The 15,218-nt window shown below is 33.4% G+C and overlaps 2 protein-coding genes across 5 annotated transcripts in view; both read left to right on the forward strand.

Moving 5' to 3' along the window:
• LOC108740832 (sodium-independent sulfate anion transporter) overlaps positions 1–9,764 on the forward strand; it is a 29,272-nt gene extending 19,508 nt beyond the window's left edge. For all 3 annotated transcript variants that reach the window (XM_018475325.1, XM_025976551.1, XM_025976550.1), the window contains exons 5-12: positions 1,400–1,583; positions 2,898–3,065; positions 4,043–4,204; positions 5,824–5,964; positions 6,049–6,194; positions 6,288–6,458; positions 8,785–8,938; positions 9,554–9,764. In XM_018475325.1, the coding sequence (XP_018330827.1) occupies positions 1,400–1,583; positions 2,898–3,065; positions 4,043–4,204; positions 5,824–5,964; positions 6,049–6,194; positions 6,288–6,458; positions 8,785–8,938; positions 9,554–9,648 (1,221 nt within the window). In that variant the 3' untranslated portion in view covers positions 9,649–9,764. The remainder of the gene's footprint in view (positions 1–1,399; positions 1,584–2,897; positions 3,066–4,042; positions 4,205–5,823; positions 5,965–6,048; positions 6,195–6,287; positions 6,459–8,784; positions 8,939–9,553) is intronic.
• Positions 9,765–11,773: 2,009 nt separating this feature from the next.
• Positions 11,774–15,218, forward strand: part of LOC108740811 (sodium-independent sulfate anion transporter) — a 33,539-nt gene continuing 30,094 nt past the window's right edge. Inside the window, exon 1 of one of the 2 annotated variants that reach the window (XM_018475313.2) lies at positions 11,774–12,004. In XM_018475313.2, the coding sequence (XP_018330815.1) occupies positions 11,939–12,004 (66 nt within the window). In that variant the 5' untranslated portion in view covers positions 11,774–11,938. The remainder of the gene's footprint in view (positions 12,005–15,218) is intronic. The other variant, XM_018475298.2, reaches the window with a different exon arrangement.

The raw sequence follows: 15,218 nt of genomic DNA on the forward strand, positions 1-15,218 counted from the left end.
TTTTGCTATCGTGCTATTGGATAAAAGAGTTGGAAAGTGTCACCCTAACATATACGAAATTACGAAAATCTTGTATGATGGTTCACAATATTATAAGATAATCATTAGCCTGTACCAAAAAGCTCGATATATTTTTTTCTTGCTCTCCGCTCAAAATATCGTAAAATATGTCTAAACAAATATCCTGTTAGAAGCGTAGCTCATAATTTCAATTTTAAGAGGTCCATCATCGAATCTGAAATTTTACCGTTTAAAGAACACAGAAAAATGATTTTTTTACCGTATTTATTCTTGCAACTCAAGATGAAACTTTTTTTCTATAAAATCCATGGCTATATCTTATAGTAGGTACACTAAATTTGGAACAAAAAATCTTATTGTGCCGAATTTCCATTTTCATTATTTTTTATTGGATTTTTATGCAAACATCAATATTTTACTTACAAAAAGTTAATGATACAAAAATAATGACTTTACACGCCTGTAACTTTTCAAGTATTGACGATACAAAAAAATATATATATAACTTTTTTGTAGGACATCAAATAAGCTACAATATTGCTATTCAACTTTTTAACTTTTTCGTCTAACTTTAATAGTTTAGCTGAAAAAAGCAAAAAACGGAAAATTTTGATTTCAAAGCTCTGTAAAAAAATCAAATAATGAAAATGGAAATTCGGCTCAATGAAATTCTTTTTTCCAAATTTAGTGTACTATAAGATACAGCCATGGATTTTATAGAAAAAAAATTTCTTCCTGGGTTGCAGGAATAAATACGGTAAAAAAATCATTTTTCTGTGTTTTTTAAACGGTAAAATTTCAGATTCGATGATGGACTTCTTAAAATTGAAATTATGAGCTCCGCTTCTAACAGGATATTTGTTTAAACATATTTTACGATGTTTTAAACGGAGAGCAAGAAAAAAAATATCGAGTTTTTTTGGCACAGCCTAATAATCATACAAAAACAAGACTGTATTTTGTTCACTCCAAATAGAAGGAAAAAGTATACCACTGTAGATGATAGCGTAAAAGTTGTCTTAGAGCAACTACTGAAAAATGATATAATTTTACAAAAGTTTTATTGTTAAATATGATTAGTTAAGTCCTCTATTGTCCGACAAAGCCCAGAAGGTAAACTTATTTTGTGTAGGTATATATTTGACAATCGCAGACGTAGTAAAAATCTTTAAACACGATAAAATAATATTGTTTATTAATTTCAAATTAATACTGACCAAGCCAAATTGATTTATAATACGAAAAGTTTTATTTATAGATTTGAGTCTATCTATTTGATCTGTAGTACGAAAAGTGTGGGTTACACTACAAATATTTTTTTTGTGTGATAAAAGTTCTCAAAAAGAAAAATTCTGATTTATTTGTTTTGTGATTTTAGCAAATTAAGGATTATGGAACCCCTCCAGTTAGTGAAAGTAAAGAAGGCAGTCGCGATTTAAAGAGCATACTGAAAACTTTTGTTTGGTTTTTATCAGTTTCAAGAAATGCAGTTGTGGTACTACTTTGCGCTGTAATGGCCTACACATTTAGTTTGCATGAATCAAAACCGTTTTCTCTAACGTGTAAGTAACAATTTATTTTTACACACAACCACGTATTCTCCGGCGTTATAAGGAGTTGAGTGTGTTAAAGAAAACACTCCCCTGAAATAATAAACAATCTGGTGATGCCGAATTCCCTCCCGCAGGTAGTTTTGGTTAAAATATAGAAAATCGATTCCCTCCCGGGTACTAGCCGAGTTCCTTCCCGTTGATATCAACTCCGATAATTAAGTTAACGACTACTTACCGATTTTATTTATCGAAAATAAATATATATTTATAGTGCACTTCAGTACTTCAGTAAATTAAAGATAAAATAATTTCAGAAAGAAAACACATATCAGTTATGAAATGTTTATTATTTAATTTTAAAATGGTTTCCCACTACCTTAACAAATTGGAAATTCGTGTGTGTCTAGCTTTATGATGCAATCATCTAGAAAAACTTTATTAGTTTTAGTTTGTCTTGTTAGCAATTTTTTAAAATTAGGTGGAACACTTCGTATTTTAACATGAATTTCACATTGAAAATCTAGTAAAACAAGGTTATCCGCCGCCGTTGGGAGGCAATTGATGTATAATTGGGAGGGAATTCGACATACCGAAAATTTTAACCCTAATTAAAAACAGGTGTATGGGAGGGAACTAGAATTCACGAAAGGTTTATGGTTAATTGATGTTAAAGGTCGATATTTTGTCCTAACTGTTGCATCACCAGATATATTAAGTTATTAAGATGAAACCAAAGAGAAAATTGTAATCTTTAAAGGTTTGAGGGATGCATGTTTAGGGCTGAGTAAAAAAAAACAATTCGGAGTTTCCCAATGTGGAAAAAAAATAGTACAAATGGTTTTTTGATGACAAAATAAAAATTTTATTACTACGATAATTATGCAAAAAAGCAAAATTAATTCATTCGTAAATATTTAACGACATAAAAACCATTGAAAAGGACGGAATTCCACAACGATTTTGTTTATTTATAGTGGGAAATTCATAACGATATTCTTGTAATCATTTAGCATATACTGTATAAGGTATTTCGTTAATAGCTTATAAACATGGATTTGAACAGCATTTTTATCAATTGCGAAAATTTTCGTGACTTGTCCTATCAAAAAAAGGAGTACAGTTCTATTGTAGTTTAGCTGCTTCCTTGCAAATAAGACTAAGAAGATTTATATTATCTTCCTGAATATTCTTGGGCCAATTTACGAAAGCAAAGACCTAAACAAATGATCAAACCTATCGGAGGCTTTGTCTTTCCAAATCGCCCTGTTCTGAAACTTTTTGATTAATTAAAAAACGTTAGTAGCAATTTTGTTCTATTTTCAGCCAAAGTGTCTTCCGGTTTACCACAACTTACTCCACCACCATTTACTGTCGTTTCGAATAATAATGAAACATACACGATAACAGACATGGCTAAATATTTAGGTTCTGGTATTTTCGTTACGCCTTTTATTGCAATATTGAGCAACATTGCGATTGCAAAAGCGTTTGGTAAGTAGACAAATGTTTCGCATTCCTTTTTTGAGTGACCCTTTCCACTTAACCAAATTAAGAGGTTTGTTGTTGAGGAGAATTGGGATGGGATATAAATACTTCTATCCCGGCTCTGGGGATGCTCCTGGGTTCGACTGAGCATCCTTTAAAGGGATACTATTGGGAATCGTTGAAGGGGCGGTACTAGGTATCGATTGAGGAGATGCTCCTGGGCATCGATTAAAGGGATGCACATGGACAACGATTAAAGGGATGCTCATGGACAACGATTAAAGGGATGCTCCTGGGCATCGTTTGAGGGGATGCTCCTAGGCATCAATTAAAGGGATGCTTATAGGCATCGATTAAAGGGATGCTTATGGGCATCCATTCAAGTGATATTCCTAGGCATCGATTAAAGAGATGCTCATGGTTTTTGATTAAAGGGATGCTCATGGGCATCGTTTAAAGGGATGCTCTTGGGCATCGATTGAGTAGATGCTCCTGGGCATCGATTAGGGGATGCTCATGGGTACCAATTAAAGGGATACTCCTAGGCATCGATTAAAGGGATGCTTATGGGCATCCATTCAAGTGATATTCCTAGGCATCGATTAAAGAGATGCTCATGGTTTTTGATTAAAGGGATGCTCATGGGCATCGTTTAAAGGGATGCTCTTGGGCATCGATTGAGTAGATGCTCCTGGGCATCGATTAGGGGATGCTCATGGGTACCAATTAAAGGGATACTCCTAGGCGTAGATTAAAGGGATACTCCTAGGCATCGATTAAGGAGATGTTTATGGGTTTCGATTAAAGGGATGCTCATGGGCATCGAATCCTTCAAAGTAATACTTAAGGCAGCCAGAACAAGAGCCCTTTATAGAATCAATAATATCCATAGAGAGGAGGGTAGGGTGGGGCTTAAGAATGTGATCACGAGATGCACCCTTTTGAGATGTCCCTGATCGCTCTAATTTTAATGTAACTTTCAGCACAGGGAAAAGTGGTCGATGCAACACAAGAAATGTTAGCGGTTGGTTTTTGCAGTTTATTTGGTTCTTTCTTAAGTTCAATGCCTGTAAATGCATCTTTTTCGAGGGCTGCAGTGAGTAACGCGAGTGGAACGAGAACTCCTTTTGCAGGAATTTATACTAGTAAGTAGGTAGAGGAAAATGAACTATAAGGCCATTTTGAAACCTTTCCTAATTGTTTACTAGTGTCATTGTAGGTATCTAGGTATGCAAATTCGTACATTTTACAATATTAAACAATCACAATTTTATTTACACTAGTTGGAAAAGTTCTTTCAATAATCTACTCATTGCCATCTTTATCATGTAAGAAAGCATACAATGATAGAAAATATCAAATTAATTACTGAGGTCAACGTCTTTAGAGTAGTACACAGTGCTAATTAGACAAAGAACACTTTACATAGGAATCATTAAATATTTCTGAAGAAATGGTGAGTGAAGTAGATAGATTAGGATAATCACTAATTCTTTTAGTAGTTTATAATGACGAATGTAAGGATATTCTATTACATGCAGTTATAAGGGCTTCATCTTCTTCATCAAAAAATACAATGTGGTTAGAGGAATTCAGTTATCTTTTCATATAAATAAAAAAGCAATTTGCAATGTTTGAGGAGTGTTACGTTTTGCTTAAAAAGTTTTAACAGTTCGTTTGAACATACCACCCGTCTAATGAAAACCATAGTCTACAAGCCCTTATCATCATCATTATAAAATCGTTAGGTAGTCCTAAAACTGGTTGGACACGCACCTCCACTTTTTACAATCCTGGAGCTAATTTTTCGCATTTCTCTAAAACTAGAACATCCCAATGTTACAGTTTCATTTCATTTATAGTTATTAAGATTAGGGATAAGTATGTAATATTAAGCATGGTACACTTTATCATATTCATAGAAATTACTGGGAGATTTAACATTAGCTGCTGTAGTATACGAATCTTCATTATTACAAATATCACCCTGTTGGGGCTTCTCAAAACATTTGGTCCCAATAGATAAATTCTACGAAGGCTTCGTCGATCAACTACCCTTATTTAATTGCATTACACTGTAATGATATCTATGTATTTTTGGGTCTTTTCCTATACTTTCTTTAGCTTTTGTTCTCGCAGGTACTGGTGGTTGTAATATTATAGGTTTGATTTTATTCCATTTTGTAGTAGTTCAGTTCAGAAAGTTAAGTTTTGTCGTTCAGCTTAACCAGTTCTATTTTTTGTTGCTAATTTTGTCATTCTGTCTTCCGTTTTTATATTGTTTTCATGTTCTGCATATGTGTAAGTGTTGTAAATAAAGTGTGTACATAGTTTTATTTTACACTGGAGTTTTATTCACTTTGGTCATTCATCCAAAAACATTCTGAGAAAATACTGCTCGTGGAAACACGGCAAACACCCAATCCTTAACTCCTTATAAACAGCAATCACATTTAAATCTACCTCTCCTCCTTTTAACTCCTGTTTCTGCTTCTAATATGTCTCTGACTAGACCTTCATGCCTAAGAAGGTGTCCTACCAACCTATCTCGCCTATTTTTTACTGACTTCCATAGAGTCCTCTGTTCTCCTATTCTTTCTAATACGTCTTCATTTCTAACCTCTATCCACGGTATCTTCATTATTCGCCTGTAACACCACTCGTTTCGAACGGTTCTATCCTTTTCTTTTCGTACCAATCAATTAACAATCTTCCTGTAGATAGTCTACTTGATTCGTAATAATTGATAATGTAATACTTATAGGCATTATGGTAGTTTTGTCCATGACATTTTTGACCCCGTATTTCACCTACATTCCGAAAGCTACCTTAGCTTCAGTCATAATATGCGCTGTAATTTTTATGGTGGAGGTTTCCATTGTTAAACCCTTATGGAAAATTAACAGTAAGTAAAAAAAAAAAAATGAAATACATATGGTGTATGTACATATATAGCTAAGACTAATTTAGCAATCGATATGTTTTGTAGAAATCGATATGATCCCATTAGTGGTCACTCTAGTTGCCTGCTTGATAATTGGAATTGAAAAAGGGATTCTTGCTGGGGTTGTAGTAGACGCTTTATTCCTTTTGTATTATAGTGCTAGACCTAGAGTGGAGATTGAAGAAGTGATGGTAATAACAATTTATATCGTCTAAGTATATTTAAATGACGTAGCATTGAAAAAGAATGTAGTGCCTATTGTATAAGAAAATTTTTTTTTCTAGAACGATTCTCATAACTACTTAAAGATAATGCCCGATTCGGCAGTTTTCTTCCCGGCGATTGAAAACTTGAGAGAAAAAATCGTTCAGACAACGAACAATAAAACTGACAAATTTCAAACCGTTGTGATAGATTGTGTCCACATTAGTAGAGTGGACTACACATCAGCAAAGGTGAGTTTAAAGCTAAATCTTGTTCCCAAGCTGACTGCGAATCTGATTTGACGCGGTTTCGTAAAGAGTAGGTACTACAACCTTGTCCTTTGGTACATTGAATTCTACATATTTGCTAAAGGAAGTTATAATTTCTTTCGTTAATAAACCAAATTCTAGAAACGAGTGGTATAAAATGCTTTAGTTGTAGATCAGGTTCTAGGTTGTGTATGAACTAAAAAGTGTTAAAAGTTAAGATTATGCTTGATAGAGTTGTATGTAGGCTATTCAGGTACAAAACAGTATTGAAAGTTGCTGTGTTAGTTATTTTGTTGTAAATTACTTACACTGGAATTTGGTTACTACAGTGTGTTAATTGTTGATCCTGTGGGAAATTCAGTTTAAGGCTTCTTAGACACTTGAGTATGCTAAAAATTGATCTGGGAGGAAATCAAGAAGTAGGCTATTTACTAAGGAATATAAACGCTTGATCGTTAATAAACTGTTTTAGTCTATTCACCAGAGTGTTTGTTAGTAAATTGGGTTCTATATTACTTAGGTCTAAAAGAGTGCTAACAGTTGATTGTGTGATAAATTGAGTTCGAGGTTATTTAGATACTAGAGAGTAGTTGATCCTGTGGGAAATTGAGTTTTAGGCCACATAGACACTTAAGTGTGCTAAAAATTGATGTTGGAGGAAATCAAGAAGTAGGCTATTTACTAACGACTATAAACGCTTGATCGTTAATAAATTGTTTTAGTCTATTCACTAGAGTGTTTGTTAGTAAATTGAGTTCTATACTACTTAGGTCTGAAAGTGTGCAAACAGTTAATTGTGTGATAATTGAGTTCTAAGTTATTTAAATACCAGAGTGTGCTCAAAGTTTATCCTGTGATGGATGGAGTTCAGGCCTATTTTGGTACGAAAGAGTGTTGAAAATTCCAGGGTAAGTAATTTTGTTTAAGGCGCAGTAGAGTGTGCTAATTGTTGATCCTACGGGAAATGGAGATTTAAGCTATTTAAATATAGTGCTAAAAGTTAATCTGGTATGAAACTGCGTTTTAGCTATTGGGCTATTTACTAAAGAACGTTAAAATTTGGTCCGTTATAGTAAATCGTGTTTTAGATTAAAGAGTTAAAAGTTGATCTGTCAGTAAATTTACTTCTAGGCTATTCACTAAAGAGTGTTAAACATTGATTCATTAATAAATCTATTCACTAAAGAGAGTTTGTTGAGTTCTATACTATATAGGTCTTAAAGAGTGTTAACAGTTGATCGTGTGATAGATTCAGATCAAGGTTATTTGGATACCAGAAAGTGTTTAAAGTTTATCCTGAGGTGTTCCTGGATATTTAGGTACGAAAAAGTGTTGAAAGTTCCAGTGTAAGTTATTTTGTTTAAGGCTATTTGGATAGCACAATGTACTAATCGTTGAACCTGCAGGAAGTTGAGCTTTAGGCTACTTAGATATGACAGTGCTAAACGTTGATCTGGTATGAAATTGTTATTTTAGCTATTAGGCTATGGCTATTTACTAAAGAACGTTAAAAGTTGGTCCGTTAGTAAATCGTATGTTAGTTTATTTACCCATATTTACTAAAAATAGTTAAAAGTTGGTCTGTCTGTAAATCTAGTTTTAGGCTGTTCACTAAAGGGTGTTAAAAGTTGATTCATTAGAAAATGTAGTTTTTGTCTATTCATCAAAGAAAGCTAAAGCTTGGTCCATAGGTAAATTCAGTTCTAGGCTATTTAAATGCTTACAGTTGATTCTGTGGTCAACCAAGTTCTAGGCTGTTTAGAAACTGTAGAGACTGTCAAAAGTTTATACTCTCACAGTAAATGCCGAAGAGTGCTAAATGTTGGTAGGTTAATACATCGAGTTCCCTAAAGAGTGTTAAAAGTTGATCCTTTGGTAGATAAGAAATTTTGGCTTTTTATTAAAGAATTTTTCAAGAAGTTTCGTCTATAAATCGAATTCTGAGTTATTTGCTATTAGTGTGTTAATGGTTGATCGTGTTGATCAGAAGCCGGTGAGAGTTTTGGCGGTCGGTCAATTAAGAATGCGAAATCCCCATTAAACTATCAAACTGAAAGAAAAATCTTTTGCCATTTTGTCCAACATTCCTCAAAATTGATGGATTAAAACCATCGAACAGTTTTCTTGCCTTCTTTCTATCGCCTTCTGGAATTGTCTAGGGTGTATTCAAACAGAGTTTTAATTATTTATTAGTCACCGTATTAAATATCGATACTGCTATTTTGAAATATGATTGATATTAATTTTTGTTGATCTATTTGCATATTGGAGCACAATATACGTATATTGAATAAGTTGTTTTATTTAGGGTGTCGCTTCCCTCTGCAACGATCTTGAAAAAAATGGCAAATCCTTGGTCATTGTGAATGCAGTAGTCGACGTCGAAAGAGTACTAAGTGGCGCGTGTTCAGATAAATGCATTTTTGCAAAAACTGATCAAGATTTGATTCAGTCACTTAAAGGTGAGTGAAACATCTTGTTGAAACACTTTGTTTTTGAAGGTCCATAGTAAATTATTACAAAACAAATTCCTACTTAACTAGTGACTCATCTTAAGTACCTAAGTTTGCAACCATTCTAGCAATTGTTAAGTTACCTTAATTTTCGATTAGTAAATGATTGTAATTTGAGTAATTGTAATGAGTGGTTGGACGCGCACCTCCACTGTTTCCTATCCTGAGCCAAACTTCGCATTTCCCTAAAACTTGAACATCCCACATTCCCTAACTATTTGTGAGCAGTAATCTAATCTAGTTATACCTCTACCCCTCTTAACTCCCGTTTCTGCCTTTAATATGTGTCTGACTATACCTTCATGCCTGAAAAGGTGTCCTACCAGGCTATCTCGCCTATTTTTTATGGACTTCCATAGAGTCCTCTTTTCTCCTATTTTATCTAATACTTCTTCATTTTTAACCTTTTCTATCCACGGTATCCTCATCATCATCAAAGGTTAGAAGCATTTTCTTTTTTACCCCTATATATATCTATCCCTACAGTTGTATTGTACTTCTCCCCCTATGCAGGTGTACATATATTAATTTAAGTTTTACGACCAAGAAATGTTTATATTTCAGATTTTCCATTTAGAGCTGGTTCTGTTGCAACTGTTCACTTCGATTATATAAGTGACGAGTGGTACAAAGATAGCGAGAAAGGCACTAATTTGTGATTGTACTTGAAAATACTCCAGCAATAATAAACAGTATTAGGAAAAACATAGATATAAAAGTCAATGTTGATGTGACCTGTTGTTTCCCTTTCTAGCAATCAGCAAAACAACAAAAATGGTACGACGATGAGGATTTCCCCCATAAAGGTCAAATGCAGAAATTGTGATAGATAGAACGGCAATATTTTTAATAAGTTAAAAAAATCTCACTTATAGATAGGGTTCGAAATTGTGAAAATTAACTTTTCAAATAGTAGCGGTTATTTAGGCGAAGTAGGCCAAGAGTTCCTTCACTTATTTTCTGGGTACTATCCAGATTTATTTATCATATGAAGTAAATAGGTACATATTTTTTTTGTTTTACAATAAATGAAGAAATTTCGTGAAAGTGCTGGTAAAATTGTAATGGCTGTAATACAAGTGAAGAGTTAGATGCAGTATCCGCACATCTGCCAGTGCGAATAGGGAAGAGATCGTAGCAGTCTACTGCATCTGCATATTGTTTGTAGGACATATTGCATCTAATTCTAAATTCACCTTTTAACAGTTTTTTTTGTAACTCTTTACCTATTTTTAAAGGCACTTTTTTCACAGACAGATTTATGAATGATATAAGAACATTTCCAGTAATAATCCAAATTTTTTTAAGGATGCTTACTTAAAGAAAACACTTTTTGTAAATATTTTCATAGTGGATCATGTAGTTGCTAATGTGATAAGTATTAATGTTCTTTACTTTTACTGTAAATAAAAATAAAAATGCACCTACCATAATGAGTTTACACTTATTTTTAATTTGATTATGAAATTTATTTTTGGAAGAGACTGTGGTAAATATTAATTAAAAAAATTTTTTAATTCATTTTTGGAGTTTCAGACTATAATAAAAATGAAAAAATAAAAGAATAATTCACGATATATTTGGGGTAACTGTAAAAGGACTTTTATAATTCGTCTGAAATTTATACTGAATTTTAGTACAATTGTACTTCATAATTACATTTCATTGGGACTTTGAGGACGAGTAAGATAGTTAACAGTAAAAAAGGCTAGAATGTTCATCATCATCATAAGCTCTTAAGACTGGTTGGACACGCACCTCTATCCTGAGCTAAACTTCGCATTTCCCTAAAACTAGAACATCCCACATCCTTAACTATTTGCGAAGAGTAATCTAATCTAAGTCTACTGTACTATTTACTCCTGTCTTTCTTTCATGTCTGAGAAGGTGGAGAATGTGGTGTCACCAGTGAATAACGAGGATACCGTGGATAGAGCGGGTCAGAAATTAAAAGGTATTAGAAAGAATAGGAGAACATAGGACTTTATGGAAGTTAATAAAAAAAAGGCGAGGTAGGTTGGTAGGACACCTTCTCAGGCATGAAGGTCTAGTCAGAGACATATAAAGGGCAGAAACGAAGTTAGGAGGGGTCCTCTACCCTAGATTAGATTACTGTTCGCAAATAGTTAAGGATGTGGGTTGTTCTAGTTTTAGGGAAATGTGAAGATTAGTTCAGGATAGGAAAGAGTGGAGGTGCGTGTCCAACCAGTCTTAGTACTGACGACCTTATAATGATGATGACAGGAATTGGATGATTTTTGGGTCCAGGTTGTAGTATAATTTCTTCTGACTAACCGGGAAAAGATTAAGAATTGAAGATATAGGAAATCGATATTATAAAAAGAAATTATATGATTTTTAACTGAAATACGAGTATTTTTAATAGCTCAATATGGATCAGCACTGATCAGAATTTTGGTACGGGTGTGTGGCGAGTGAAATTTTAAAACCTAAATTGCATACAAAAATCCGCCAAGACACCCCCTAAACTGCGACTACTCCGAGAAAACTGGGACGAATGCGGATCCTAGGTACAACTACACTTTTATCTTCAATTATTTAGTAACGGTTGCCCTGTATATTACGTTAGTTTATGGTAAAACTAATACATTCCACAAGAATTAATAAAAACGGTAAGTTTCCATTTAGGAAGCAAAGAGATGTAGAAACATCAGGAAAACATATTCATTGTATAAGTAGGCACTTTCTCTTGCACCTACCAGTTTAAATATTTGTTTATGAAGCAACTCGGTACCTACTCACTAATAATAGTAAACATCGTTGTAAAATTGATGATTGCTTAAGTAGGTATTAAGTTTCGTGAACCTATAAAAAACCTCGTTGAACATATGTGATTCGATACCGGCGCGATTAGTTCGACCATGCGCCTTTAAACGTTACGTTGTTTTTCTGTCGGGCGAGAACAATTCGCGGAAATACGGCAATGCGATGGCCGACGACACGTGTGAGATGAAGAATGTGATAAACGAACTCAAACCGACGTACCTACTCAAGGTAAGTGCATGACAAATGCAGTTTTCCGGAGCATCCTATAAGTAAAGTGGACTAGGAATGAGATTGTCCGAGTGAATCTACGAACGCGGCCATCTTTACAGATTCGCGTGGTGAAAATTGCGCCGTTGTCAAATGGATTTCGAGAAAATGTTGAGTGCACGCTTTCCCGAACGTAGGCACTTCCTCCGAGTTTCGAACTGGTCGGTTGTTTTTACTTGATTTTTCGCTGTTGATGCTGTCAGCTTCTTCATAAGGAATCCGAAGAGTGTCATATTCCTAATGAAGAAACTGACAGTATGAGTAGTGAAACTTCATACAATACCTAAAAGAAATTTCGTCATATAATCTTTTTAAAGGTCGGAAAAAATACTACTACCTATAATAAGAATAGAGTAGAGCCTCGATAAGTCGAAAACCACCAAAACTCGAAAAAATGTTTTGTTCCCTTCCCATCAAGCCCCAAAATCTGCATTACTCGAAATCTCAACCCTCTACTAGTCGAAATAATCAGTGAATCCCTGCATCCATTTTGGTACATATTTTCCCTCTACAACTCGAAAATTAAATTGGACCTCTGTATTTCGAACACAGCAATGTTTTATTTTACAACCTTTACAACTCAATAATTTGAAACTTATCATGTCTATAGTTCAAAGAAAACTAAGTTGAATTTTTAATTATTTCACTTCTCTAACTGAAAATTAGTAAGAATAAGTCGAAATCCTCCATAAGTCGAAAACTCTATAACTCGATTTTTTTGGCGTCTCCCTTGACGTTCGAGTTATAGAGGTTTTGATGTATTTTTTTCAAATTTAATTTAAAACCTTTTAGTAATTTACGTAATTTAATAAATATTATTTAAATGTACCTGCCTTATTTATTTTTATGGATATATTACATGAAGCCCATAATATTTTAATTACAAGATATGGTTATTAGCGGTTTTTAAGTTTATTCTCTTTTAGAAAGCGAATACCCTATGTGGCAACGTCGGTCACGGCCAGCTATGTATGGGATCGATAAAAACGGAAGCAGATTAAACAAAAATAGAAATTGCATTACCTTGACTTTGATTAAAAAATGTTATTGTGAATGATATTGGCTGTTTATTGACTTGGTTTATGTTAAACGACCTAATTATTTAAGATAAACATTCTGTATTATTTACTATTGCAGTTTTTACTTATTACTACGTTGTTGATACATTTAAGCGACATACAGGATGATGACAATGTAGTTAACACATTTTCTTAACAGTATTAATAAGTTAAGTTTTACTTTTAAAATTGTTGGTAAGTTAACATTGGGATTTTCGTCAAATGGGCATACACCATCTGGTGGCAAAATTTATAACTCGAATGAGGGAAAAATTTACATAGGAACTGTGCACGCAAATTGTAAAATTGTTTATTAAAATAATAAAACACGTTAAAAAAGTAAAAATTTTNACATACGGCTAAGGAACGTCCATTAATATATGTCTATGCTTAGGATCTTAAGGTTCCAGTAGAAAAAAACAACACGAACGTATCCGACTAGACTTTATAAGGGGCGTGTAGCGTGCGGGCTTCATGTGGCTAATGAGGGGTACGCCGATATAGGAATTTCTCCGTAGATTCCTCATGAAAATCCCACCAAAAAAAAGGAGCATTGCCCTATGGGGTTTTTATGAGTCTTAAGAGTCAGACCTATCAGATGTATAAACATAGAATTAAATCTACCTTATAAGGGTTCGACGAGGCAAATCCGTTTTAAAATACTCTTGAATAAATGAAAAAACTTATAATAATAATACCCTTGACCAATTATGTCGTCGTTTCAATGAAATCTTTTACATTTGTAACGAACCAACAAGTGTACTTCCTGATATTGTTATTATAAGACAACTAAAACCAGACGCATCAGGTCGAACAACAGTAAAACGATTGCAATTTAGAGTATTATTAACTATAAAACAACCCTATAACATAATCTTACTTAAGAGCAAACAGATTTTACAAATAAGTGATACATGTGTATATTGTATTTTTTTTTTCATTAATAATAAAGTTCATTTTTCCAAAGATTTTAATGGGCTAGCAATAATTTTTCCCTGCCGGGGGCACATGCAACATTCCTGATAATGCGCAAATGCTGCAGGGCGTTATATACCCCTTCCTTGCTCTAGGGGGCAACCTCATGGGCCCACGAGAGGTAATGTGGCTACCCACTTAGGGACCCTACTTGCACCCCCCCTCCTTAAAATTTTTATTGGCAGAGTTAAAATAAACTTAAAGAAGAGCATCGTATGCTGCACTATATGTAAATCTAACTTGAAAATTATATTATTAATTGATGTCTAAACAAGTAAACTGACCGAAGGATATCTTAATAAAAACATATTGTTTTGAATGTCAAAGCTACACTAATTGGAAAAGCCGTTAATAGATACATATTTTGCTACATATTTTTATAGTTTTTGTTTGACCTTTCTGTTTTCCCTTTTTTATCTAAACAGTAACAGAAAAGGTAAAAACAAAAGGGGTCAAGGCGGGTGAATCTACTGTCCCTGTTTCAAGGTTTACTACAATAGAGGTATATACATAAGAATGATTCTAATAATTTAATAATAATAAAACTGCTTCTAATGATCTAGAATTAAGACAAGAAAGGAATAACTACTTTGGTCGTAAATCTGCTTGAATGAAGACAATAGGACGAATATTTTCAAAAATTTAAACAAATTTATACTAAAAATCTGAATGTAGAATTTTAGATAATATAATACTTAAATAATTTATCGATTTAAAATAATGACAATAGATTGAAATTTTGTATTCTAAGAAGAATATAATATCTTTTATCTAAAATTTAAGAATTAAATTCATAATGAAACTAGAGATAGTTGTTAATGTTGACGCAATAAAAGTGACCAGTTCTAGTGTAACTGATAGTCTAAAAGATGTTTGTAAATTATATTCAGGGGATTATTTACGTATATGACTAATTTATTAAAAAATAGTTAAGGTCATTACAAAATAATAGACAAGTTTTTGTTTTTAAATACGTGTTATGTCAGTGTGGACCAACACGCCATCTTTTCGTGGTAGAATACTACGTTACGTAAAATTTTGGATAATTTAATTATTTACGTCGTTTTTCTAACGTGGTGGAGCGAGGCCACTTTTTATTTCCAATAGACCCGTTTGTATAGTTTGTATTAATTTTATTAGAT

This window comes from Agrilus planipennis, unplaced genomic scaffold (assembly GCF_000699045.2).
Source record: "Agrilus planipennis isolate EAB-ADULT unplaced genomic scaffold, Apla_2.0 scaffold21, whole genome shotgun sequence".
NCBI classification, from domain to species: Eukaryota; Metazoa; Arthropoda; class Insecta; order Coleoptera; family Buprestidae; genus Agrilus; species Agrilus planipennis.